At 37.3% G+C, this 25,561-nt stretch overlaps 1 protein-coding gene across 1 annotated transcript; it reads left to right on the top strand.

Moving 5' to 3' along the window:
* Nucleotides 1–1,961: 1,961 nt before the first annotated feature.
* On the top strand, nucleotides 1,962–24,399 carry LOC128996408 (ATP-dependent RNA helicase vasa-like). The gene is made up of 16 exons (XM_054421727.1): nucleotides 1,962–2,095; nucleotides 7,446–7,517; nucleotides 7,941–8,130; nucleotides 8,734–8,814; nucleotides 9,211–9,327; nucleotides 10,284–10,523; nucleotides 10,667–10,786; nucleotides 11,020–11,138; nucleotides 11,341–11,526; nucleotides 12,094–12,315; nucleotides 12,974–13,150; nucleotides 13,989–14,184; nucleotides 15,232–15,426; nucleotides 16,374–16,534; nucleotides 22,049–22,156; nucleotides 23,305–24,399. The coding sequence occupies exons 2-16, from the start codon at nucleotides 7,455–7,457 to the stop codon at nucleotides 23,362–23,364; spliced, it is 2,235 nt and encodes a 744-aa protein (XP_054277702.1). The 5' UTR covers nucleotides 1,962–2,095; nucleotides 7,446–7,454; the 3' UTR covers nucleotides 23,365–24,399.
* Nucleotides 24,400–25,561: the final 1,162 nt, after the last annotated feature.

Raw genomic sequence — 25,561 nt, forward strand, 5'->3', positions numbered from 1 at the left:
GTTTGATTACCCCCTCAAAATAAACTCAACAAAAACAAAATTTTAAAATTTGTTGAACAGGAAACCCCAAAAATAAAACTACATTAGTGACACAGAAACTAAAACCACTGTGTAAATAAAATTACTTGGCATGTTTTAACTAAAGGTTTGTAGCCTACAACATAACTATAGTAATTTTCCTTATAGTTATATTTTTATGACACGGAAACTAAAATCACTGTGTAAGATAAATTACTAGGTAACTTATGTTGTAGGCTACACGACACCATGTAATTTTCCTTACACAGTTCCGTGTCATTTTGTGGTTTCCTGTTTAAAAAATTATAAAGTTGTGTTTTTTTTTTAGTTAATTTTGAGGAGGTAACATAAAACGACTGCCACAAGCAAGAATACCTCCGCCGCAGCAAACCTGCAGAATAAGCGAATTTCCAATTACCTGGCTGGATTTCTTCTAAAATTGTCAGATTTATTTCCTATTTAAATTACATTAATTTTAGTGAGTACATAGGTTTGCTGCTACGGGGAAGATATTTAGGTGTGTTTTTTATTGAAATGTTATGATAGCTTAGTATGAAATAAACAAAATTGCCAAATTTGAATAAAATATAATATCCATAAAGCAAACTACAACAGTTTATTTATTCTCCATAAGAATAACATGGTAAATTTAAAATTTGTTTATCTCCGTAACCGTTGGGCATACAAAACACTTCAACGCTTCAATATACAAAATTATTTCTTTTTCTAAGCTATACAAAATGGTTTTGAGAGAAATTATAAAATTTTGTGTTTTTAGGGTCAAAATGGGGAAAAATCAATTTTTACTCCGTAAAACTCCCATAAACCCTCGTTCCCATAGTCTGAATATGCTAGTTCAAGAACTTGTTCGTATAAACGTAGGTTTACACGTTTGTACCAAATTTCATCAAAATCGGATCATTTTTGCGCAAATCAAAAAATTAAATCGGTCCCGGGTCTAGATCTTACCATGAGACCTACATTAATAGCTTATTCCCTATATGGGAAATTTGCTAAAAGAAAAGGGACCTGGAAAAGCACTTATTTGAGTCGGGTTGGACTCAACTTGTAGGGAGACAATTATGTTACAGTTCCCACAATTATTTTGTCTGAGTAGGAAGATTAGTCCAGAGTACTTACTCCTGTACTAACTAGCAAAATTGTCAAAAATATATGTTTTTCTGACGAAATCAGGCCTTAGTTCAGGTCTGTAAAATCATGCCTGGAAATCACTTAAAGTTTTGTAAATCTTTTAGACCATGTACTGTAGTGCCGGTAACTACATATTTACATATTTTAGCCCTCACCCAATAAGAGGTCTTTTTCGTTCAGTTTGCCATTAGTAATGGTTAAATATCAATGTTTAAAAAAATACCTATATAATACGGGACGAGAGTATGTTTTTTTTATCTATGAATTTTATCTCCACTAAAGAACTGAAAATCGCAGTAATACGAAAATTGTAACAAGGAATTATGTATAAAACGCTATTTAAAGATATCATTGTGATTATGATCAATGGCTCAACTCGTAATAATTTTGCCCTGGTCTGAAGTGAACGTCCGGTCGCGCCAAAAACTACCTGCTAACCAGGGTTGACCAAAAAGTAAAATTTACCCGTTTTGGACATTTCAAAGCTGTGCAGTGATTTTGCGGTTAATTTAATCAGAAATTCAAAGATTTTCTTTTGCCTTTGGCAATCCTCACTTCTTAGCTCTCACTAAAGTGGATGTAAGATACTTATATTTACTCTTATTAATTTACGTAATTCCTACATCATTACAAAGTGGGGATTTGAAGGGGAATTTAGCCTGAAATGAAAGCGCACTCTGGCAACACTGAACGAAACTAACCCGGAACCCGGCAATCCGCAATTTCGCGTTCGGCATTGGCATTTCGGCAATCTCAATCTTTATCTTCTTTTTTCCTTGTTGCTGGTTCACTGTCCAAGTCCAACCAACCCATCCCACCACCGTCCACCGCCATCGCCATTTTTCATCCTCTTCTCTCTGTTACAGCCTACAGAGCACGTTGACTTAATTGAGCCCCGGCTTTTTCTTTTGCTCATAAACTCAAGGTGAGTATTACGACTATTAATATTTATTTTCACTACAACAATCAGATGAGTTAATAACAAATTATTACTCATCGGAACGAAGGTTCCTCTCAAGCAGGTCTACTCATGTCCTGCCAAACTTAGGCCCATAACCAAATAACTTCACTTAAAATATAGTTTCTTAATACTAACTTATAATAGTTCGGAATATGTTGCTTTCGTTATTACATCGGTGTACACCAGACACCTAGATCTGAAATAGAGTAGGCCTATCCCAGCTTAAAACTAGGTTAAGTTAATATCTGGAGGCCATCACTCAGTTGCACCATAGGCTACCCTATGTCTAGCTTGGGATAACTTATTTGCAAGAGACCAAATTAACTTATCCCTCTTTGATTTGGAATCAATTTGTCTTGCCTATCTCCTCAGGTCTAACTGAGTCCTGAAAATGTTGTCACCCTACGTAGGCTAAGTTAACTTTATTGTTTTTACCTAGGCCTAAGTTATCAAGGTTAGCTTAGATCCATTTTCCAATCGCTTCTCATTGAAATTTTAATCTTTTGATGTTTAAGTTGTAGGCCTTATTTAGTATTCTGAGGTTAAGTTAACTTATTGTTGTAAAGCTCATAATCCGCACAGTAAGGCCCTAGGCCTAACTTAACCCTCCCAGTGTTACTTGACGAAAATTCGACAAGCAGCACACTTTGTGTAGTGTTACTTGTCGATTTTTCGACACGCAGATATCGTTTACGGCGAAGGCTCTATGACTGACTGAATCGGATTGAACTGGATCGAGTTAGGTATCGTTCTTTCCATAATATTCTAAGCTTTCTCCAGAAGTCTGTCTCAGCGCTGAACGTTCTCTGAGCCGATTGTAATTGTAGCAGACAACTGACGTGCGTGTATTTGTAAACAGCTAGGTTACCCTCGGACCGATGACTGATGTGTTTTAATACGTTTATCATTGTTTTAGTGTTAAAAATCAAAAGTAGCCTAGTGATATACGTGTTGCATTATAAGAAGATTTAAGTGGTTTTGAAGTGCTGGTTTATGATCCTGAAGAAGTAGGTAGTGATATTGATGTAAATTATCAGCCAGATTCCTAGCTATGGTTAGGCTATGCATTCTTAGCTAAACGCTATGTACTGAAATCTGTTTTTTGCCCATAACTTATTTATTTGCAAATCTACTTCCTTATATTATTATATATTTGTAATCCTCATAAAATTTAGAACAAAATGGCTATTTTCAAATATTTATAGGCCTATAATTTATACAATTTCATTGAGAGCGAACTTATTTTTTTTTTTAATTTTTGAAATTATATTTTTTTTTACCTAAAATTTTTTTTTTTTTAATGTTCTTTATGTTTTATATATAATATTGAAGCCCATGATTTTCCAAACAAAATGGTATATAGAACATTAGAATTAACATTGTTTTAAGCTTCTCAGATCCGTTTTAATAAAACCTTGCAAATGCGCCAAAAATAGGTGGACATTAAGGCCTAAACTATGGACATTTGGAGGGTTAAGTAAGTTACCGTAAAACAAGTCTAGGCTAAGCTTTTAAGGAATAAGTTCAGGGTTGGTAAGGTCAGGGAATTTTGTTAAGTCTGGGTGTTGTAAAGAAAAAAACTCAGACTTTGACTCTCATATATTTAAATATTATATTTAAATATATTTGCTCCTTGCAATGATCTCAAATGAATTCTTTACAAATGTTGGTTGCCCCTGGGTTGGAAGAACTCTAGAAAATAAAAATATCAGACAGAGCTTTTTGGCAGTGGAAGCTTGATGTTATTGAAAAATATGAGTGGACCCTGAAAAATATGAATATTCCCCAAAGGTCCTTAGGGGACGCCCTCGGCACTGTTTGCAGTTCTTCCAAAAAGTAATACCTTCAATGAGAGCAATTTACCAGTCTTAATTCTACACTGAATTTACTTTGCTCACTACTACACTAGTGTTTAGTGTTGCACTTAAAAGGTGGATCTTTTGTAGTGGCTTCCGATTTACTGAATTACCCTTTTGTTTATCAATTAAATACTATTTCATATACTAGAATACCAAGGTTATTGAGAACTAAAAGTGAGTAACAATTTGAATTTATTGCACAGAATTTAATAATACACTTATTTCAGATTACAGTCGTTGTTGTGTTCTTTCAAGTAAAAATGACCTAGAGATACACAATCAGTTGGAACTTTATTGAAACTGTTGAATGGATTTATCAAAGGGGAGGTATGGTGCGGTTTCACACCGATCTCGAAAGTATCAATGGAAGAGTGGTATTTAATCTAATGGTTGAGATGACCTGTACCAAGCAAATCCTTTCGTTGGCCAACGATTAAAAACGAAGGTCGTCTCGCAGTCCAACTGATTGAACAATATTGTATTCAATCGTAGTAATGTTTATCAGAATGTTGCTTTATTATTTTATAGCTAATTTGGCACTTTGGTGGTTCATCTATGTTCAAACTGGCACAACTTCCAACAACACTTCCGTATCAATCGAACCAGCTACCTGCTCCCTTCTCTGATAATAATTTGTTTCCCCCATAAGATACTGACTGTGACACTCTTTAAAAGAATTGTACCATTTGCTCAACAATGAAAATTAACAATGACTCTGTGTAAGATTCCAACACTATAAAAATCTTATTAAATAACTCTGAATTGCCCTATAAAAACATTTTTACCTATTTATTCTTAATACTATAGGGTTGTTACAATCTAATTAATAAAGCGGATTGCTACAATATGAATGGATGTGAAAATCAGTGATTTGCATTTGAACCTGTGAACATGTGCTTACTCTACATGAAATGACAAAACAAGACAGGAAAAATTTACAAAGGTGCGACTCACTGAAATCTTAAATTAACAAATAAATAACACAAATTACTTACAGTTTGGACGTCCACAAATATGACACAAATAAAGGGGAAGGGATTGGGAAATGTAACTAGCCGGTATTCTACAAGACGCGATCAATTGAACTCGTGAAACGAACGTGTAATTTTCAAATGGCGGAACTGCGTTGGCCGGTAATGAACTTTTTCACTTTCTGACAATGACACTGATACTAATTTCCAATCGCGGGGCAATTATATCCCTTAGGGATATAGGCTGTACGATTTTAAGGAAAAATAAGATTGCCCGACCAAACGCCGCGAAATGAATTTAATTTCCACGAACGAAAAACAATTTTACCGAACTAGCTACGATGAGATTTGGATAGGAACTGGCACTGCTGGAAGCAAGTGACCATCCGGCTAGACCTTATTCCCCCTCCTACTTTAGTGCGTGGTGCATTCTGGTCTATACTGATCTATTGTTTAAACCAGCTGACTGTTCTTCGCGTTACCCTGTATTGATTTGTTGCCTTTTTACAACAAAATCGGTACAGTGTCAGGGTGATGACTATCGATATCGACTTACGGTATGTTGGAAAAGGTATAATATCAGTCTGGAAAAGTCAGGGAATTTTATTTTCAAAATTAAGTTTAAGTAAGTAAGTAACAACCCTGAAGTTCCTAAGGGATGCCTGAAAGAATTGTAAGATCTTAACTTAAAAACTTAACCCTCTAGGCTATCAGGCACAGGTCGATCTTCGACCACTAAAACGCGAGTTCTCAGTTGCGCTGGTCGATTATCGGTACCAAGACGACATGGGTAGTTTTTTTTCTATTATTAAAATATAAAAAACCGTATTAAAACCCAATTTTCATGCATAATTACATTATTGAGTGAGTATTATGAAGAGAGAAACATAGCTTAACTTAGTAGGCCTACTAACTTAGTTTGAAAAACTAGAGAGTTCAAAATAGATTTTGGCGGTGGAAAGTTTTGGTCACCTGACTACAAAAACAGCTGTTTTTGGTGATTGTCAATTTAATTGTACCGTACCTACAATAGTATTTAAGTACATAACTTAGGCCTATTCTGAAATAAATTCCCTACAATTAACTTACCTCTGAATCTATGGGGTTGATTGTAAACATTTTAGGCTAACTTAAGTTATTTGGTTTAAAAAATGTCATAAAAATTATGTTTCCGTAAAAAAATCTTCAAAATTTTAATATATTCCAACGTAAATTGCTGAGAAATGTTAGAATTCTAACACCATTGAGTTAAATGGGGCTGTTTATGCACGAAGAGCGGTAGCGGTTGACCTCCCGCTGCGGTTTCTAATTCGCCCACTGTGTAGTTAGAAATCGCAGCGGTTGCTTGGGATAGAGCGGTTTTCAACTACATTGAGTCAAATGGGACTGTTTATGCACGGCGGGAGCGGGAGCGGCTGAAGCCAGGGTTGCCAACTTGACGCGCATGTGCACTTAGGACAAATTATGTAGTTGTGTTAATTATTTGGCAGAGGTTGAGTTGGCAAGACTGTGTCCCCCTTCCATTCTCCTTTAACCAACCGCTACCGCTGTCGCTCTTCGTACATAAACAGCCCCATTCACAGCGGGAGCGGGCCCACTATCGCCCCGCTCCCGCTCTTGGTGCATAAACGGGGCCTTATAACTATATATTTTCAGACAGGCCTCAGAGATCTTTTTTTTTCCTATTGTACAGAATCATTTTATGTATTTTCTGTTTGGCTTAATGCATTCTATTATTTCCTATACATACGGTAAGTTCGTTGTAGTTTTTCAAAAAAGAAAATATGTAGGTAGCCTACTTATGTAGAATTTGTTTTTAACTTTATTTTGTGAGAATTTAAAAAAACATAGGCCAAGATGTATTTCTTAGATAGCCTAAGTTAATCATATTTTACACAACCTTTACATTTAGATAAAATTTGTAAAACAATTATTTTGTGGGTTGCTTTCAAAATTTATAATTTGCATATCCTAATCCAAAAATTTGCAAACCTTTTGCTAAACTACTTAGGCCTACTCCTAAACGTATTGCTAAGAAAAAATATTTTTATATTATTAGGCCTATATTCTACATTTATCAGCTGAAACTGAAAATATATAGGGTGTGTACTATTTATATTCACATATAAATGCTCTTTGCTAAATATATGGTACCACTACAAAACGGCCAAAATATTACCGCCACTGGTGAATAAAATGACCGCCAGATCTAGGGTTAAAGTTCTGTTTGAGAAATGTTTAACTTAAGTTAACTTAGTAGGTCTAGACCGAAACTCCCTAAGTTAAATTAGGCCTAAGATTTTTAATCAGTAGGCCTATGCGTAGGCTATGCATCTAAAGTGCTCAACTTTGTATACCTAGTTTCAAATTGATTAAATTTTTACAAGAACTCTTAAACACCACACAGAGCGTTAAAGTAGGCCTAAGCTAACTTAAGTTAGGATATTTTTTTAGCTAACTTAGCCTAGAATTTTTGACTTGCAGAATCTCAACATGGACGATGACTGGGATGATGGTCCTTCAACTCCTGCTGCTCCCCCCGCATCTTCCTTTCAGGTAACTTTATATATAGGGTAATAGATGCTCAGGAATACTAATTTTTGATTCATGTTAACCTTGTCATGTAAAACTGATTCTAAATTGAATAACTTAGGCATGTCATTTAGGCCCAATAAAGCAAATTGCCTAAGTTATAAATCGTTTTCAGATTGAAGTCGCAAATCGGGAACAAATAGTCTTAAATCCAGTTAATCATTATGTTTGCTAATTTAGGCCCTAAAATACTACATTTATTTTATAGGTATAGATTTTGAGATTTTGATCTTATGATACGTTACTGTCCCCTAATGTCAGTTTTGAAGAATGGGTAGGCAATGAATAGTAAAACCGTGAATGTTCACTTCAGTTTGTAATGTTTATATCGCTACAAGAGTCCATTTTACATTATTTGTATACTAATAAATAGTTGTCGCTTTCCAGTCTGATTTTGGAAGCAGAGTAGGAAAAGGACGAGGATTCGACCCCGTTGATGACGACAGCAATCAAGGTGGTGGATTCGGAGGAGGCGGTGGATTTGGAGGCAGAGGCGGTGGCCGAGGAGGAGGGTTCGGAGGAAGAGGAGGAGGTCGTGGTGGCGGATTCGGAGGAGGCAGAGATGACGACAGAGGAGGTAGGCCTAGGCCAATAAATATTTAAATCTCTCTAAACTTGTCTCTACAAACCTTCAAATTCTTTAATAAAATGTAAAAATAATAATAATTTAAGAAAGAATTTGTCTCAGAGTTGAATTATCAAAACTCGCCGCCACAGCAAACATTCAAAATTACGGTTTTCTCCACGGATTTGCCTGATTCAATTTCCTTTTAGATATTTCCTTAAAAAATCTATTCCCTCATTAAACAATATTAGGTCGAATGAGAACATAGGTTGGTTGCTACAGAGAACCTAACAAAAGGTAGCCTAATCTTTTAGTGCAATTTTCTTAGTAGCCTATGAAAATATAGGTAGAAAATTCTACAATTGGAATGAAATTGCAAAAGTAATTTTTTAAGCAGAAAAAAATGAAGAGTATCCAATTTTTACTCCACTAACCTTTGTTCCCAGTGGTCTGATCATGGTGGTTCGCGAACTTGTGGAAACTTACACTCAATATGTAATGCACTTAGGTCTGGATTTGAGTGGGTTCTGTTTTGTATTGTTTTGAATAAGGTAATATTCACCATCCAAATTGTTAAAAGGCTAATTTAATAACGTATCCTCTGTTTGGTTGCAGGTGGTGGTGGTTTTGGAAGTAGAGGCGGCGGCGGATTTGGAAGTAGAGGCGGAAGCAGAGGTGGCGGAGGATTTGGAGGAGGTAGGCCAATACTTAGTTGAATTTCTTTAAATCACTCACTACAAACCCTTCAACTAACTTTTACCTGACAAACCTGAGTAATTACCTTCTTTAAGATAATCGCTTAGCAGCATCTTGTTTCAGCACCGAGTTTGAGCATGAGAAGAAACTATTATAGTGATCTTAATGAAATGGTGAGTCAATGAATGGTCAACAGGATTGTGGTTGGGTGTGGAACAGAACCAATGTTTAGATAAAGGATCAACTTAATCAGCTATTTTCCAATTTTCAGATATAGGTACTAGTATTGTCTTTTATCCATGATGGTCTTATTTCCTCATCTTGTGTATCAGTCATACCGGCAGAGATTATCAACCTCTATACCAACAATAAACTAACTGAAATATCCATTTCTAGGTGGAAGAGAGGGGGATTGGAATTGCCCTAATTCTGAGTGTAACAACAGCAATTTTGGCTGGCGCAAACAATGCCAGAAATGTGAGACTGACAAACCGGATGATGGAAACAGTGGTGGTAAGGAATCAAACAATGACCTTAGATGAACCAACTCGTACTAGATTTAACCCCGTACGATACTTAAAATAGCTTGCAATTAATATTAAAAATCAAATACCAGTAGGTTAAAAGTAAAAGATAAGGACGTGAGAGGTTATATTTAGTGATATTAATTTATTTAAATCAAATGTGTAGTATTGCGGTTCTTAGGATTTTTAAAATTGTAATATGAGAAAGAATTTGTGCCAAAGAGAGTTGAATAAGCAAAACCTCACGCTGCAGCAAACATTCAGAACTATCTAATTTTCACATTCTGATTGAATTTTCATTAACATAAATTTTCTTTGAAAATATCTAAATGTAGGGTATGCTCTATTTAAATAACATTAGATTTGATGACTACTTTGGTTGGCTGCTAACGTAGATTATTTTGTGCAATGTTTAGGCCTATAGTATGAAAATATATAGATTACCAAATGTGATTAAAATATGTAAGCATTAACAAGCAAACCTTAGTTCTACAAAATAAGTTTAAAAAAATAGCAAAAGTTTAAAGAGCAATAATGAGAGTATCCAATTTTGACCCCATAAACCTCCGTTCCTATGGTCCGATCATACTGGTTCGCGAACTAGTGGAAGCCTACTCGCAATAATTATGCACCTAGGTCTGGATCCTATTCTTTTCATGTTTTCTCTCCCGCCCCGCCTTAGTACAGGCTCAGATTCCAGATACTGAAGAATTTATTTTTTTACAATAATATCTTGAATTGATGCAAGTCATTTGGTTTACCTTACCGATTACGTTTGAGAGTTGTTTAATCAACAATTAATTAAACAATTAGTTTGTTTAAGAGTTTACATTCTTATTACATTTGTGGCTGGCTTTTTGTTCACACGTAGATATGATTTGCCTATATTAAGTTGTAAATAATCATCAAGGCTAATTTAATTACATAATCTGTGTTCTGTTGAAGGTGGTGGCGGATTCGGAGGCGGAGGCAGAGGTGGGGGAGGATTTGGAAGCAGGGGAGGCGGAGGATTTGGAAGCAGAGGTGGCGGCGGATTTGGAGGAGATGATAGGAGTAGTAACGGACGTTATGGATTCAAGAACGACGAGGATGATGAAGGAGGTTCCTTTGGTGGTGGCAGGGGAAGAGGTAGAGGAGGAGGTTTTGGCGGCCGAGGTGGTCGAACTGAGAACGGAGACGGTGAAGGTGAGTGAAAACTATTGTCGTTAAGGAAATAATAGGTTCACCTTGTTAAGATTAATGTGCTGTTGGTCAATGATTTTTCATTCATATTGCATGATACTTGTGTTACCACGTAACCTTGCATTCTGATGGTTTTGAATTTCCAGGTAGGAGAGAGGGGAGAGAGGGAGACTGGATATGTCCCGACACCGAATGCGGGAACAGCAATTTCGCATTTAGAAGCAAATGTCAAAAGTGTGAGACTGAGAAACCAGGCGGTGGAGACGGTGGGTTATTGTGATAACTAAATAGTCTTAAGTAGTGCACTTTCAGTGAATTGAATATGAAGTCCTCAAATTCCTTAAATATTTTTCCCTAGAACGCTAGGCATTAGCCCGGGACATTATTGTGCAATCTAGCTTTTGTGTGGTCTGGATAACATGCCTTGATATGGTGCCTTAATAGTTTGGATCGACACATGTGGGTTGTTACCGTATTAATAAATGTTTTGATTTTTCAGAAAAGCCTCGACCTGAGTTGTACATCCCACCGGAACCAAAGGAAGACGATGAATCCTTGTACGGAGGTGGAATCTCTAGTGGTATCAACTTTGATGCCTACGAAAACATCAAAGTCAAAGTAAGCTTTTTGTTTTCTACTCACTTTCACTCGTAACTGTTTTGTTGGCTATGTTGTCGAGATGTTATTGGAAATCATTGAAAACTGTAAAAGGTAAAAGGTGCACTCAAGTTTGTTTTCTATGAATTTTCGAAATTGATTCTATAAGTAGGCCTACTTTTATTTTTTGTACATTTCATTAATGTGATGAAAAATTCTTTAGGTGACTGGAAATAACAAATTGGAGCCACTCAGAGAGTTTGATGACGCAAATCTGCGCCCGTTGCTGATGGACAACATCCGCAAGTCCGGCTACAAGAAGCCAACTCCCATACAGAAACATGCGCTCCCATATGTGTTGGCAGGGAGAGATCTCATGGCCTGCGCCCAGACCGGGTCTGGAAAGACGGTAAGCATGACAATACTGATGTTTTTAATAGATATGTTTATTATTTATTTTAGATAAGTTATTGTAGGGATGGTCAGGACTGCAATTTCAGTGTTTCTGTGTTTTCTTCATGGTCGCGACTAAATCAAGAACATGTTCTGCACAAGGTGGAAACGTGATTGCCTCCCTCAGTCATGTCGATGATATTCTGTGATTACAGCGAAATCATAAATTTTTAATCATTGAAAGCAGCAGGATCATTTCAACTACAACATTTTCATTCTAAAACGGACAACATACTTAAATGCAGATGCAGGTCTGTGTCAAGTTAGCGCTACTAAACACTCCAGTAATTTACTGTACATACAAAGTGATCCACATTTTATCCAGTGGTAGTTCCTAGCAGGTATGTGAAATAGCACACATTGCGCTGGGTAATCCGCAGCAAAGTCAGAGCTAAAGATGGTTTTGTTGCTCCGTTCATCTTCAACTAATTGTTTAAATTTAGCTGTCTTGTACAAAATGTAAAATTGTTCAAATAATTTAATGACTGAAGTATAATTAATGTTGAGATGTTTTTTGTTACAGGCCGCATTCTTGATTCCGATGATACACAAGTTGATGAACGAACCATCAGATCTAGTCTTTGACGGCGATACTTGTGAACCTCAGGTGGTAATTGTTTCACCGACACGAGAATTGACAATTCAAATTTTCGACGAGGCGAGGAAGTTCGCCAAAGGATCCATTCTGAAAATATGCATCTCCTACGGAGGAACTGGTACCAACTACCAGGTTTCTAAGCTAATCGTGAGTATAAATCAGCTTTATTCAGCTTTCATGTCCATAAAGTTCTTGTTGTATGTGGAAATTAACTTTGGATAACTTGTAGCAGTAATTACATTGATGTTCGATACTTAAAAGAAAAATTGTACAGGGATTTTATTTAAAGGAGTTTCAAGTTCTGTATTTGTTTTATAAGGAGTTTAGCTAGCGAGTAGTTTAAAGGGAAACCTTTACTTAGTTTTTCTCAAATTCTCTGAAGAAGTGATTATTATAACTCATTTACTAAACTAAAATATCAATCAGCGGCAACATAAATTGAGCAAAAAAGTGTGTGGGGGAACTTGCTCTTAAACTGCCTAAATTTTGTGAACGGCCTATAGTAGGAAATATCAGTGTATTTGGTGACCTTTTTTTAGGTATCTAAGCCCTGGCTCCTTATGGTGAGCTAGCTGAAACGTCCCTTTACAAACAACTCCTTCAGCCATTTGGCATTCATTACAATACAACCTTTAGTACTCTACTGGAATAGCTTTACTTATCAACTGTTTTGAAAACTGCATCACATAAAATAAAATATTTGAATTCTGATTAAATGTAATGTCTAGTTTCCAACTGAATACAGGTAGTTTAAAACTCCAGTAATTATTCCTCATGTTATAAATATATCGAACATTGTTAACAGAACGGTTGCCACATCCTGGTCGCTACTCCGGGCAGATTGAATGACTTTGTGAACCGAGGCAAAGTGAGCTTCGGGAGCGTAAGGTTCTTTGTTCTTGACGAAGCTGACCGTATGCTTGACATGGGTTTTCTGGAGGACATGAAAAAGATGTTGGACCATCCAACCATGATCAAGACTGTAAGTATTGTTCGGTAATTTTATTCAAGTACCTTGTCGGTTATGAACGATATTTGTTTAACTCTTGGTGGAATTTAATCTTAATCCCTTTGAAAACAACTTCCCCCTACAAACTTCCTGCACTCCAAACCCACACTCATCAAACCTCCTATGGCCACCCTGCCCTGCCTGACTGACCCCTATCCCTACCTCAGTTGGACTATTTATTGAACTTGACTGCTACCAAGCGCAAGGCCCTCATTGTTTAAATTTAAACACCTACAACATACTTCCCAGGTTGCCTAGACTACCCTCCATTACACTAGGAGCAAATTACCCATTGTGTGTAATCTTAAAAACATGTTTCATGTCTGGCATGGATTGCAGTGCAAGGTAATGATAATACAGACAGTACTTTACACGATTAGCCGATATTTTTAGACTTCTCCATTACCGGTTACAAGATTTAAGATCTTAAAACATACTGATGCATAGTTAATAACCTGTATCAAATGAAGTAAGAGTTGTTCATGGAAAATTATCATTGCAATAAATATTTAATTAAAAAATGTTTATATTTTTCTAGGGAAAACTTTTTTTATTCACACATGTATATTATTTTTCAAACACATAAAACCTACATACCAACTATATAACATGAAAATAAATTTATTCCCCTACATGAATACTAATCAAATGAATTTCTGATTATCGCCGATTTAAAATAAAATCCCGCAAAATCCGAAGTGCCTCAAGAGATGGTCTGCGACGAAGTGTGTTAGCCAAACTAGGGCCTCAGTTTCTCATAAAGTGTCACAATATTCATAATGTTTAGTTGACCGTAGTTTGATGTTTGCAGGGTGAAAGACAGACACTCATGTTCTCCGCAACATTCCCTGAGGAGATACAACATTTGGCAGCCAACTTCCTCAATGATTATCTGTTCTTGGCTGTCGGAATTGTGGGTGGAGCTTGTGCTGACGTCGAGCAAGTCTTTTATCAGGTTGCTCGAAACGAAAAACGGAACAAACTAAGAGAACTGCTTATGCAGAACGGTGAGTCCTCATCCTATATACATGGACCAAGATGTTGTTAATATTTTTTTTTCTCATTTAACATAGCTGTGCTAGTCAAAATTATATTTTTAATTGATTTTTCTAATACAGTAGAGTCCCGCAAACTCGGCGTAATGTGGACTGGAAGGATGCCGAGTTTGTGAAATGCCGGGTTATCAGGAACAAGGGTTTAAAATAAGAAAAATACAATTTTTTAAGTTTAACCGCCTTTTTTATTTATATTTATAATACAAGTCGGTATTTAAGTCATCAGATATAGTACAACAAATCCTTGGTATGAGTTGCGAATGATTTGCTTGAGCTGGCTTGAGTCCATTTTTAACAAGGACTCAAAAAATCACTAATTTTCTAAGCCAGGTGATGGCCGGGTTATCGAGAGCCGAGTTTGCGGGACTCTACTGTACTATAAAAGTTGATTCAACTTGAATGATTCTCAGTTTACAATAGATTGTCTTTAGGGGTACAGGTAGGCCATAGGACACACAATACTTTGTCCCATGAGAGACTTTGTCAAGTGTAGAAAAAAAGCCAAAATAATAATTCCTCTTTCTCTACACTTGACAAAGTCCCTCAGGGGTTGAAATATTGTGTGCCTGTACTTCTTCTGAGGTAAGCTAGCTGCTATCCTCTTTCTTTCTACAGTAGAATCCCTGTTAACCGAATTCGGTTTAAAGGGCTGTAAAATGCTTAAATAACTTTAGTTGTCTGGTTTAAAGTATTTCCTATCCCATTGTTACATTTTTGTAGCTGAATTAAAACACTGAATTACGTAGACATTCTCTTGAATTCATTTTTCCTACACACTTTGTTGATACATTGGCTATTTTTAGCCTATGATGGGTTAACCAAAAAATTGGCTATCCGAAACGGCTCTCCCCCCTTTATTTTGGTTAACCAGGGTTCTACTGTATTCTATAATAGAAGATTATAGATAGTATTTTTAACTTCTCGCTGTATATTACAGAAATCATTTGGTAAAATACCTGCTTGTTACACGGCTATTCTGAATCTTGTGTTTAATTACAGATGACAAGGTGTTAGTCTTCGTAGAGACTAAGAGAAACGCAGATTTCATCGCAGTCTACTTGTCAGAACAACAGATCCCAACGACAAGTATTCACGGAGACAGACAACAAAGAGAACGTGAAACGGCTTTGAACGATTTCAAGTTCAACAGGATGAGGGTGTTGGTGGCTACGGCTGTAGCTGCTCGAGGACTGGGTGAGTACACTAAACTTTTAGTTTAAAATAGTATTTTGTTCCAAAACTCTGTAAAAGATTTAGGATTTTAGGATAGCAGACTTATCTTAATGGGAAAGAGTGCACTCCGGCACAAGAAACACGTAATAACTTACACTACAGTACACTCCTGATTAACCGAAGTTGTTGGGTCCGAGGCTACCTTGGTTAACAAGAATTTTAGATAAAACTGCAGGCTGTTTAGATTTTGAGGTTAGGAGTTATGGTAACACATTAGGAAGTCAAATGCTTGTCAAATATATGTTTAAAGAGTACAAAGGGAATTAAAAACAGTAAAATTATGCTAAACCAACACACTTTACTATTTAACACAACACAAGGTGGTTCTTTCTAGTGTAAAAACTATAAAAAATTGTTGTTTGAGTTTGGTGTTAACATGAAAACATCTAAATAACAAAGACTGACAAAATATGATATTCCCTGTTATTCTACTATTCAAAATCCTGGTTTTATAGCCTTTCCTTGAATAAAAACAAAATTATACGTAACAAATGGTGTAACAATTGGTGATGGCCATTGCCATCACCAAGTTGCAGAAGTCAAACCTGGCTTCAGACTTAACAAATGGATGTGAAGTGTACTTGTACTTTTCAAAGTCAATTACCTAATTATTGTCGGGACGACGTACAAGTTTGCAGTTGGTGGCAGCCAATCACAAGACAAGGCTAGTGTGACGTTGCCACATCGCCCGTTGGCAATACTAATTAAAATATACTAAGCAATATTTTCAAATCAGCTGGTATTATTTATTAGATTTGGCAACACCGCACGGTTCTCATTGGGTCATTCAAAACCATATGGTAATTAGGCTCCTCCCTCAACCGCAAACTTACGTGGTCCCGACATTAGTTGTTGGCTGCATGAGATAGGCTTTTGATAATAAACAATGTGCTTATTCTTTGTTTCAGATATCAAGGGTGTAGGCCATGTAATAAACTATGACATGCCCAAATCTATTGATGAGTACGTCCACCGCATTGGTCGTACTGGGAGAGTGGGCAACCGAGGAAAGGCTACGTCCTTCTACGATGCTGACGCAGACAGTCCCTTGGCACCTGACCTTGTAAAGGTATGTTGATTATGCACAATCTTGCCAATAGTGGTTTCCGATTCCGGTCTTTGCAGACGTGTCGGGTATTGGTACACACAATATAATACTTGTTTTGTGCATTTTACGAGTTTTTATTGATGACATTCCAGTAATCCAGCAGTATCACGGTCCTATATCTGACGGATTACTGAGAGTCTACTGTTGCACATCTAGTAACAATTTAAAAAATCAAAAACAAGTTATCCGAATAGATGGTCTGATGCAACTAAAAGTAATTTTGCCGAGATTGGTGTTTTAACCTCTTGAATCCCGGCTTTTGTTAGTACTGGCCTTAGCCCCAACCCGGGTTTATTTAGTGAATTCGCAGACATTGTTTAAAAAAATTATAAAAAATCTAAGAATTGAGCAAATACAACAATGTTTAAATACTTATTTTGTTCAGAATAAACAGTAGAATCTGAAAATAATATAAAAAAACATGGTAAAACATTTACAACATTTTTTTATACATGCAATATCTATATATATAAAAGAAAAATTTTTTTTAAAGTAAGCTCACATTAAAAATAAGCAAAACACTTTTTGGACTAATAGTTATACCAATTATGTAGAGAATTTAATTCCCTACATAGAAATATATCTAGGGTACATGTTGAATTTTATATAGGTACTTTTTTATAAACTGCAATATAAAACGCCGTAAACAACACAAAACTGATTTTCTGCAGCCTTTTGAGAAAATTTGCAAATAAGTTCATGAACAAATAAGTGTATGTAGTATGCAATAAACCAACAATAAACAAACAATATTGATAAATCTTTACTCATTAGGTACCTAAGTATAATTACAGATTATAAATCCCAATGAAAATAACATTAGTGTAGAACTATCTTACCTGTCAGAACTGCTGAAGCGTGTGAAACTCTTGCATGCATGGATGGATACACAGAGGGGTATTACATGGAGCACACATGTAATAGGTATCCTGCCGTTTTTGGGGCCTCCTCTTGGTGTGCATACAAACATGGCATTTCCTTCTTGGGCGAGGATTTCCAGCAATTGCAGGGATGGGCTCCAAAAAGTGCCTTTGCGTCAGGCGAAGTGGTGTTTCGCCAGAGGATGGTCGAACACCTTGTGGTTTGATTCTTGTAGGGCAATAGACCTGAAGAATTTCTCGAACAAGCTCCTTCCTGAAGTCGGAGAGGTGGGGTTTCTTGCCTGTTTTTATCTTTTTCAAAATGTGGGCATTTCTTATGGAAACGTCTAGGAGGTGGAAAAATAATTTTTTATACCATTTGATGGTTTTTCTTGCTGTGACATTGAAGGACAACTCCATGTCCCCAATGTCAACAGCACCCATGTTCTTATTATAATCTAAAACACTTTTTGGCTTAGTTATTTTAGATCCAGTTTCCCAGTTGGTTTTACCAGTTTCTTCTAGTCCATATGTATGCATCGTGGTCAAAACCCTCACCTCCCGCTTGTCCTGCCATCTTTCGTACATCATCACCTCCGTGTGGTGTACGTCAACCTGGCCAGTTTTAACATTGGGTAACTTCTTAGGCAAACCTTGCCTATCTGGCAATACAGTACCACACATGTTTATTTTGTGTTTATACAGTTCCATTGCTAGGCTAGGGCTGACGTACCAATTGTCCAGGTAAACCTTATGACCGAGGCCAAAAAAAGGCTCCAAGAGGGTGAGCACAACTTGCCCTGTAATCCCTATACCTTCTATGCCAGGGAAGTTCAAACGTGTTTCAGCTCCAACGTAAGGCAAAATGTGAATAACCATGCTGGTCTTACAGTCAGATAAAACAAAAAGTTTAATTCCAAACCTGGCCCTTTTTTTGGGAATGTATTGCCGGAAGGCCAACTTTCCTTTGTACAAGAAAAGAGTTTCGTCTATAGCCAGCTTCTCTAATGGAGTAAACGTATCTGCAAACTGTTTGTTCAAAGAACACAAGATTGGATTGATTTTATGTAGTCTACCAAGTGATGTTTGGTTAGTAACAACGGAGTTATTGAAATGTAACATCCGCAAAATAGCCTGGAACCTATTCCTTGGCATAACCTCTCTGAATATTTTTGTCTCTATAAGGCTATCTGATGACCAGTACTCTCTAATTTCATTCTTTCGTACGTGGGACATAAGTATACATAAAGCAAGGAAACTCAAGATTTCATTCCTATTTGTAGGTTTCCAGTTTGAGATTTCACTTTGTGAAACGTTAGGTAAGCGTGAGACTACTTCAGTAAAGTAAAGGTTTGTTTGATCAACAATATGATCCACTAAATCCAAGGTAAATAGCTCCAAAAAAAACTTGAGATTGGACGATGTTTCGTCAAGACCACTGTCATTGTTTACTCCAGTATTGGAGCTGTCAAAATCAAAAAGGTTAGGTGAAAAATTTTTGTCATTTACCCATGGAAAAGTAATTGGAGGTTTTTTAGGGGTTTTAGTTTTCCTCTTTTTCGAGGGCCTAGTATCCTTATCTCTAGCACTGTTAGAGGAATTAGCGGTGTGTTCATTCCGCTTTTGAGTAGGCCTAGGCCTAGGTTTATGTGAACCATCACCACTGGGACCGGGGAGAACATCTAAGTTTATAATAGGCCTATCAGGGATATCATTATTACTGGTACTAGGAATGGTTGGATCATTTTCAACACTAATGTCTAAATATGGTACACTTTCAGTGCTGGCACTGGTAATGATATCATTAGGATGTACATCAATATCACGATCAATATTACTCACTGGCGTATTCGAGAGTGAAGTATCGAAAACATCCTCCATTGACGGTCCGATGTCACACAATACATCCAATTCGTCATACAATTCATCGTCGAAATCTATTCCGGAAACATCACTAAGGTTGTCATTCCCTAAATATTCACATATTTCATCATCTTGAAGTGATTTACCCGCACGATTCGACATTGTTTACAGAAAACTCATAACAGAGCACGGCAACAAGCTAGTAAATAAACAGCAGCGAATGATCACACAGCTGACAAATGAGAGCTGACTTCGAATGATTGCTGCAGTGATGCCGTTGGGAATATCGCAAAACGAAATATACCACACGAAAGAGCAGGTTATTGCCAACACGGCAGTACTAAACAAGGCAACCTTTCTTCTTCTTCGGTTTGCTTGCCAAGCGCGGCAAATTCAAACTACACTAGGACGCGCCGGCGCGTCAGTGGGCTGGTAGCAGGGCTACCGGCCGGACGCGCGGGCGCGTTCGTGGGATTCAAGAGGTTAACCGTGTATAGTTTATATATTTTTTAATTGTTTAACTTGATAAAGAGTAATATTAGTTCTTCAAGTACTTTGGGTGATCACCATGAAATAAATACAAAATTTAGAAGGTTCCTTTTTTGAATCTAAACAGGCACAAAGTCTTGAAAAAAAAAGTTATGCTGGATCAAGATGTCGGCAGGTTTGCTGCAGCAAGGGTATTTTTATTTAGATGAGTTTACATCATTAGACACAATTCTGTATTATGTTACATGTACGATAGAAAAAAATAATTTTGACTTATGGCTATCTGAAACTTTTTTAGGATTAGGGAAATACTTTTTTCCCGATTTTGAATGTTTTAACTAAAAAATTACACAATTAAATTTTAGGGCTAGTAATCAATCCATAACATTATTTCCTTCCAGAAACTAAGTTTTTTTAAAACACAACAAATGAAATGCTTTATTGTCGTTAAAACTAAGTAACAAAGTTCATGACAGTCGTCAAAAGAAAAAAAATCAAGATGGCAACCAAAATAACTAAAACTCTAAACTAAAGTACTCTTCATTTTTATACAGGCAAGCCTAGGTTAGAGTAGTTTTTAAAACTTGATTAAATTTTGAAACACACAGGTTTTTGATGGATGCAGGTAAGAAATTGTACATTTTAACACCTTGGTAGGCCTACTCAAAACTATTTTGAGTGGCTGTATACTTATGCCTTAGTGTAGACAGATTATGTTTAGATCTAGTACAATAGTTGTGAACATCAGATATCTTTTCAAAGCAGTTGCTAGGTATAAACCCGCAGGGGGCCCACGCTTGCGTGGGTACGTGGCCTGGCGACCACGCGGACCCTAGCTCTCCCAGAGGGGAGGTAATTGCCCGGTGTTGGAACCGGCACTTCAGGTAGGCCACAAGCTATGGACGACTGGACAAGCCAGCCTCTTTGGGTTGTACCCAAAGTGAGAGTACCCAGTGACATTCCCTCCATTCAGGGTGGTGGGGTGTTCAGCTCTGCTAGTGTTGATTAAGTTCATAGATCTTTCACCTGCCTGTAGCTTGTGGTTGTGACTTGAGTTCTTCGGGCTCGTCCTACCTGTTGTGTTCGACTGACATTTTGTAAGGCATATCCTCGACTTTGGAAGTAGCCTCGTCCTGGGAGGTGAAAAACCTAGCCCCCAAAGGGGAGGTAACTGCTCGGTGTTGGTATCGGCATTTTCAAGTAGGCCACAGACATGGACGACTGGGCATTGGGTCCCAGTGACATTCCTTTATCCAGGATAGAGGGGTGTTTAGCTCTAGGAGAGATGGAAGTGCATCATATTCTCTAACCTACCTGTGTCTGTGGTTCTTTGGGCTTCGGCCTGTTTGTTGTGTGCGACCAGCATTCAGTGTGGCAAATCCTCGACTTTGGAAGTAACCTTTCCTGGAGGTGAAAACGGGCAAGTACCCGTAGCTCACGGGGACACTCAAGGGCAACGTAACTTTCCGCAGTGTGAGGGTAACGGTTTGTAGGCACTTATGCAAACCAATCCCTGTCTCTGAGCACGGACGGTATGGTTATCTTGAGTGTGGGGGGTTCTTCCCGGAACCTCAATTGAGTCAAGGGTGTCGCCACCTCTGGTGGATAGGTTCATCCGGGTGCGTCCCACTTCTATACCTGCCTCCTTTTGGGAAACCCTGATGGCCTGGCAGTGATGTTGGGTCTGACGGGCAAACGAAGTAGATCGGGTGCTGGGTCCGAGCCCGCCAGGGGTATCTGGGGATCTATCGCTCTGGTTATCTCTGGTTTCCCAGCAACTGGGTAAGGCCTCGATCGGGTAGTGGTGTAAATGGGAGGTTGGGGTTCGCTGACGGTCCCCTTCCTTCTGGCTATTGATGGCGGGTTTGCCTGTCAGGGATTAGATAGGTCCCGAGTGTTACTTGCACTAAATGCGTCGGGGCGCTCTACCATGGTCCTCTAGGTCCCGACCTAGTGGAACCCAGGTGGAGTGACGCTTAAACAAGTAGCCGGAAACCCTGGTTAGGATTGAGGGGCAACCCTCTTTCCGAAGGGTCTGCTTCGGCAGCCGGTGAGCCTGATGACCTTAAGTCATCCGCCCATGATGTGCAAAAGGTTGATGCGTAAGCTTCGGCCTACATCATGGGGCCCGGGTAAGTCTCACGATAGGTACCGGGTATGTAGTCAGGGGGCTTCGGCTCTCATGACAAATATTGAGTTGCTAGGTATAAATTGACAATACATTTTCCAGGACAAAGTTGTTAATTCTGTTGGTTTTGTCCAGATCCTACAGCAAGCTGGACAAGAAGTGCCTGAATGGTTGGACTCAGGATCTTACGGAGGCGGCGGCGGCTACCAGGGCAGAGGATTCGGAGGACACGATTACCGAAAGGTGAGAGAGAGACTGTCTAAAACTGTCGGCCAAGTAATTGGTCTGCATGGTCAAGTGTTTGCTTGGCTATAGTATGCACGGGGTCATTTGAAACTTATCCAATATCAAAAATTAAACCAGTGAAATGACGTTTGCCAAGTAGTTGTGTAGGGTGTCTTCAGTTCACTATTACTGATGTCCCGGATAACCGGTATTTCAGTTGGTTCCCGAATGTCACCGAAAACCCTCAGAATATAGTAATCCTCAATATTTATTACTTATATTTTTATAATTTTTACCAAGGAAATAGTTAATTCTCCAAAGCTTGAGATATTTTTCTGTCTGTCAGTTTGGGGGCTTTTTTTAAAGAGTTTGAGTGTGTTATCTTGTTGTCTCAAGAGTCGGCAGGACCGCCTGCCATCTTGGATTTTCTGTCCATAACAGCAATGTTAATGGTTGAAGCATATTATGGCATTGTTTATTAAAGTAAAACAAATTTAAAATATCTCATTTTAAAACTATTGAAACCGCAATTTGCGATTTACTTTTTAATGTTAATTATTATTTCGTCAATCCACATAATTATTAAACTGTGATTTTTTTCAACCTCTAAAGCAAAAGTTTTAAAAATCCGAAAAGCAATTCACATACAATTTTTTCCTCGGTAATCAAGCTTACAGTGCATGATTAATATGCTTCAAGTGAACGCATGTTTTTGCTGATCTGTGCTAGGACAACTGTTGTTTAGCTGGTATCTGACGGTCAACAAAAATGCAAAACTATTGACTCTTAAGTTAATATTTCATCATACATTACTGTGACATTGAGGGTTTAACATAAAACACATGGGCCTAGATTTTTAGGTTTTTTGAGAGAAAAGCAGACTTACCTGTATCGGAAAGAGTCCAATCTGACATAAGAAACACAAAACTTTACACTATATACACAAAACATTAGAATATTTCACTGTCACTGACAGCATTTTCAACTAAGGAAGAGAGAGGGTTTAAAACTCTTTTCCTTCTGTTAGGTGCTGTAGTAATTCTTAGGTGGGAAGTAAATATCTCCTTTTAGAAATACTGTTAGGGAGTTTGTGCTTTACTATTGGATTTAATTTGGAAAAATACAATTAATATGATCCCTACTGACAACGTTATATTACGTTTCAGGCGGACTCATTCAACAGTGGGCCTCAACCACAGGCCGCAGAAACCGAAGAAGTATGGTGATTGTTCAAACTGGTGTGTGTGTGTGTGGTGATTTTCCTAATCGTGAGCAAAACGTGGCGAACTGTGATTTTTCATGTGATACATGCATTCCTGGGTCCTGCGGAGGCAAGACTGAAAAAAACATTAGTGCCTTTGTTAGTGGAACAGATCTTGTTTTGAGGACAATTTATATCACATGCCCCGGTGCGATGTGAGCAGTTTGTATTGTACCTACACACATAGCTATAAGAACGATTTTTTGTTTTTGTTACGTTTATAAGTTGATTTTTAGTTTATACGCGATAAGACGTTCTAGTTATAGGTCTGTTTATTTACCATTACGAAACAACTCTTCCATCACTTTTCTCGGTGCTTCAGACCAATGCTATTGTTACTCATGCCAAAGTAAGATTGAGGCAATGAAAAAAAGTTATATGTTTATGTGTAGTTCAAAATATGACTTGTTTATGTGTATTCGAGATATTAGTAAGTGACAAATTTTTACTTGAAATATGTTACTTGTTGTAAGTTTAGTACTAAACCAGAACTCCAACTTTCCAAATCAATTGAAGCCAACACAACGGAAAATTAACATTTTGGATGATTTTTTTACTTAAATTTGGGGTATTAATAGAAAATACGCTGAGTTGAGCTTTTTACCATCACAGTCGCAGAAGATGTCTCAAAAATCTTTTACCGTGATAGCGGATGAAGTTCCCATAACTGTGGCAGACAGTGATGATGTTCGTGGAAGATGTTCAGGTTTTTCTGTGATTTTGGCTTCTCCCTAATAAAATTTTGTATTACCGTAGTTTAAGGTTTTGTATAATTCTTTTTGTAAGCGCTTCGTATGGTTGGAGTTCAGATAATAGGAGTCCTACTATTTTTCATTGGGTAATAAACAAATTGTACGTATGAGCTTGAATTGCCTAAGCCACACAATTTTGTACAATTTCAAAACTACTTAATTGAATATAACTACTTTGCACTTTTTGCGTAATTTAACATCTCAAGTGTTTTTTATAATTTCGAACAAGTAAAGTTGTTTTTATAAAGTTTTGTTTTGTTTGACTTGTTCCTTGGTCCTACTTATGACACATCATAAGCAAGTATGTGTCTGGTGTTTTGGATTTTGTACGTATTTTATGCAAATGCTAAAATAAGAAAAACTTTTCCTCCAAAAAAATTGAAAATTATTTGCCTTCACTGTCAATTGATTTGCACATTATGTCATGTGTGGGTTTTAAACAGCAGGGAGTTTAGTTTCAAGCTTTGAATGGACACCAAAAGTAGCACATTCAATTTGTAGATTTCTTGAGTGGTGTCAATGTTTGTTCAATTATGAAAACTTTTCTCACCATTGTTGTGGTACAATATTCTTTTTAATGCGTGAAGGAAGTAAAACCACATACACAACTAAGTCAAGAAAATAGTACCTGGCAGTTATAACACATGTACACAAATCTTAAACTTGATATTTTGTCTTTCCGGGACTTGATGGAATCAGTAAAATCGTAGATAAAACATACTCCCTTAGTATATTTCATTTCCCACCCTTACGGAACAGCTGAAGCCAATTTTATTGTTAGTTCTGTCCGGTGCACTTGTTGTGTTTTGTTTCTTGCTATTTCAGTCTTTTAAAACCCCGTTTGGCCAAAGAAAATTACATAATCATAAACAATAACTCATCCTCTAGTTGTAAGTTATAACGAAACAGTAAAGCACAAATCATGAAATTAACTCTAAAATAATAGAAACAAAATTTTTGTTGTAACTAGCCACCAGTGTCGCCGAACATGAACTAGACACGAAAAACGAGCTTCGAGTTAGTCTATGGTAAAATATCAGTTACAAAACTGGCTCTGTTAAATCTTTCTCTAATCAAAAATTTTCACAATACCTAAATCCTAGCTTACCTAATCATCCTAATTAAATCCCGCCATTGAAATTTACTGCCATACCCTTGCCGCAAGAGAGACACCATTCAAAGTAGGGATGAGCATCGATAGGTCAACCCCTGATGTACCGAAAACATCGATGTTGTTGGGACTAAAACATCGATGGTTTTTAATAGTTTTTGTCTGCTTTTTGTATTCTCCAGTAATGGAAAACATGGATATCTAAATATGAATATGTGGCCGAAAACATCGGTCACCTACTATCGATGTAAACAACATCATTAGAAAAAGTCATCAATGCTCTAATGCAAAGTGACTTC

The sequence above is a fragment of the Macrosteles quadrilineatus genome, unplaced genomic scaffold (assembly GCF_028750875.1).
Source record: "Macrosteles quadrilineatus isolate MER2022 unplaced genomic scaffold, UCM_ALF_1.0 Scaffold_6__1_contigs__length_79288215, whole genome shotgun sequence".
In the NCBI taxonomy this organism is placed as follows: domain Eukaryota; kingdom Metazoa; phylum Arthropoda; class Insecta; order Hemiptera; family Cicadellidae; genus Macrosteles; species Macrosteles quadrilineatus.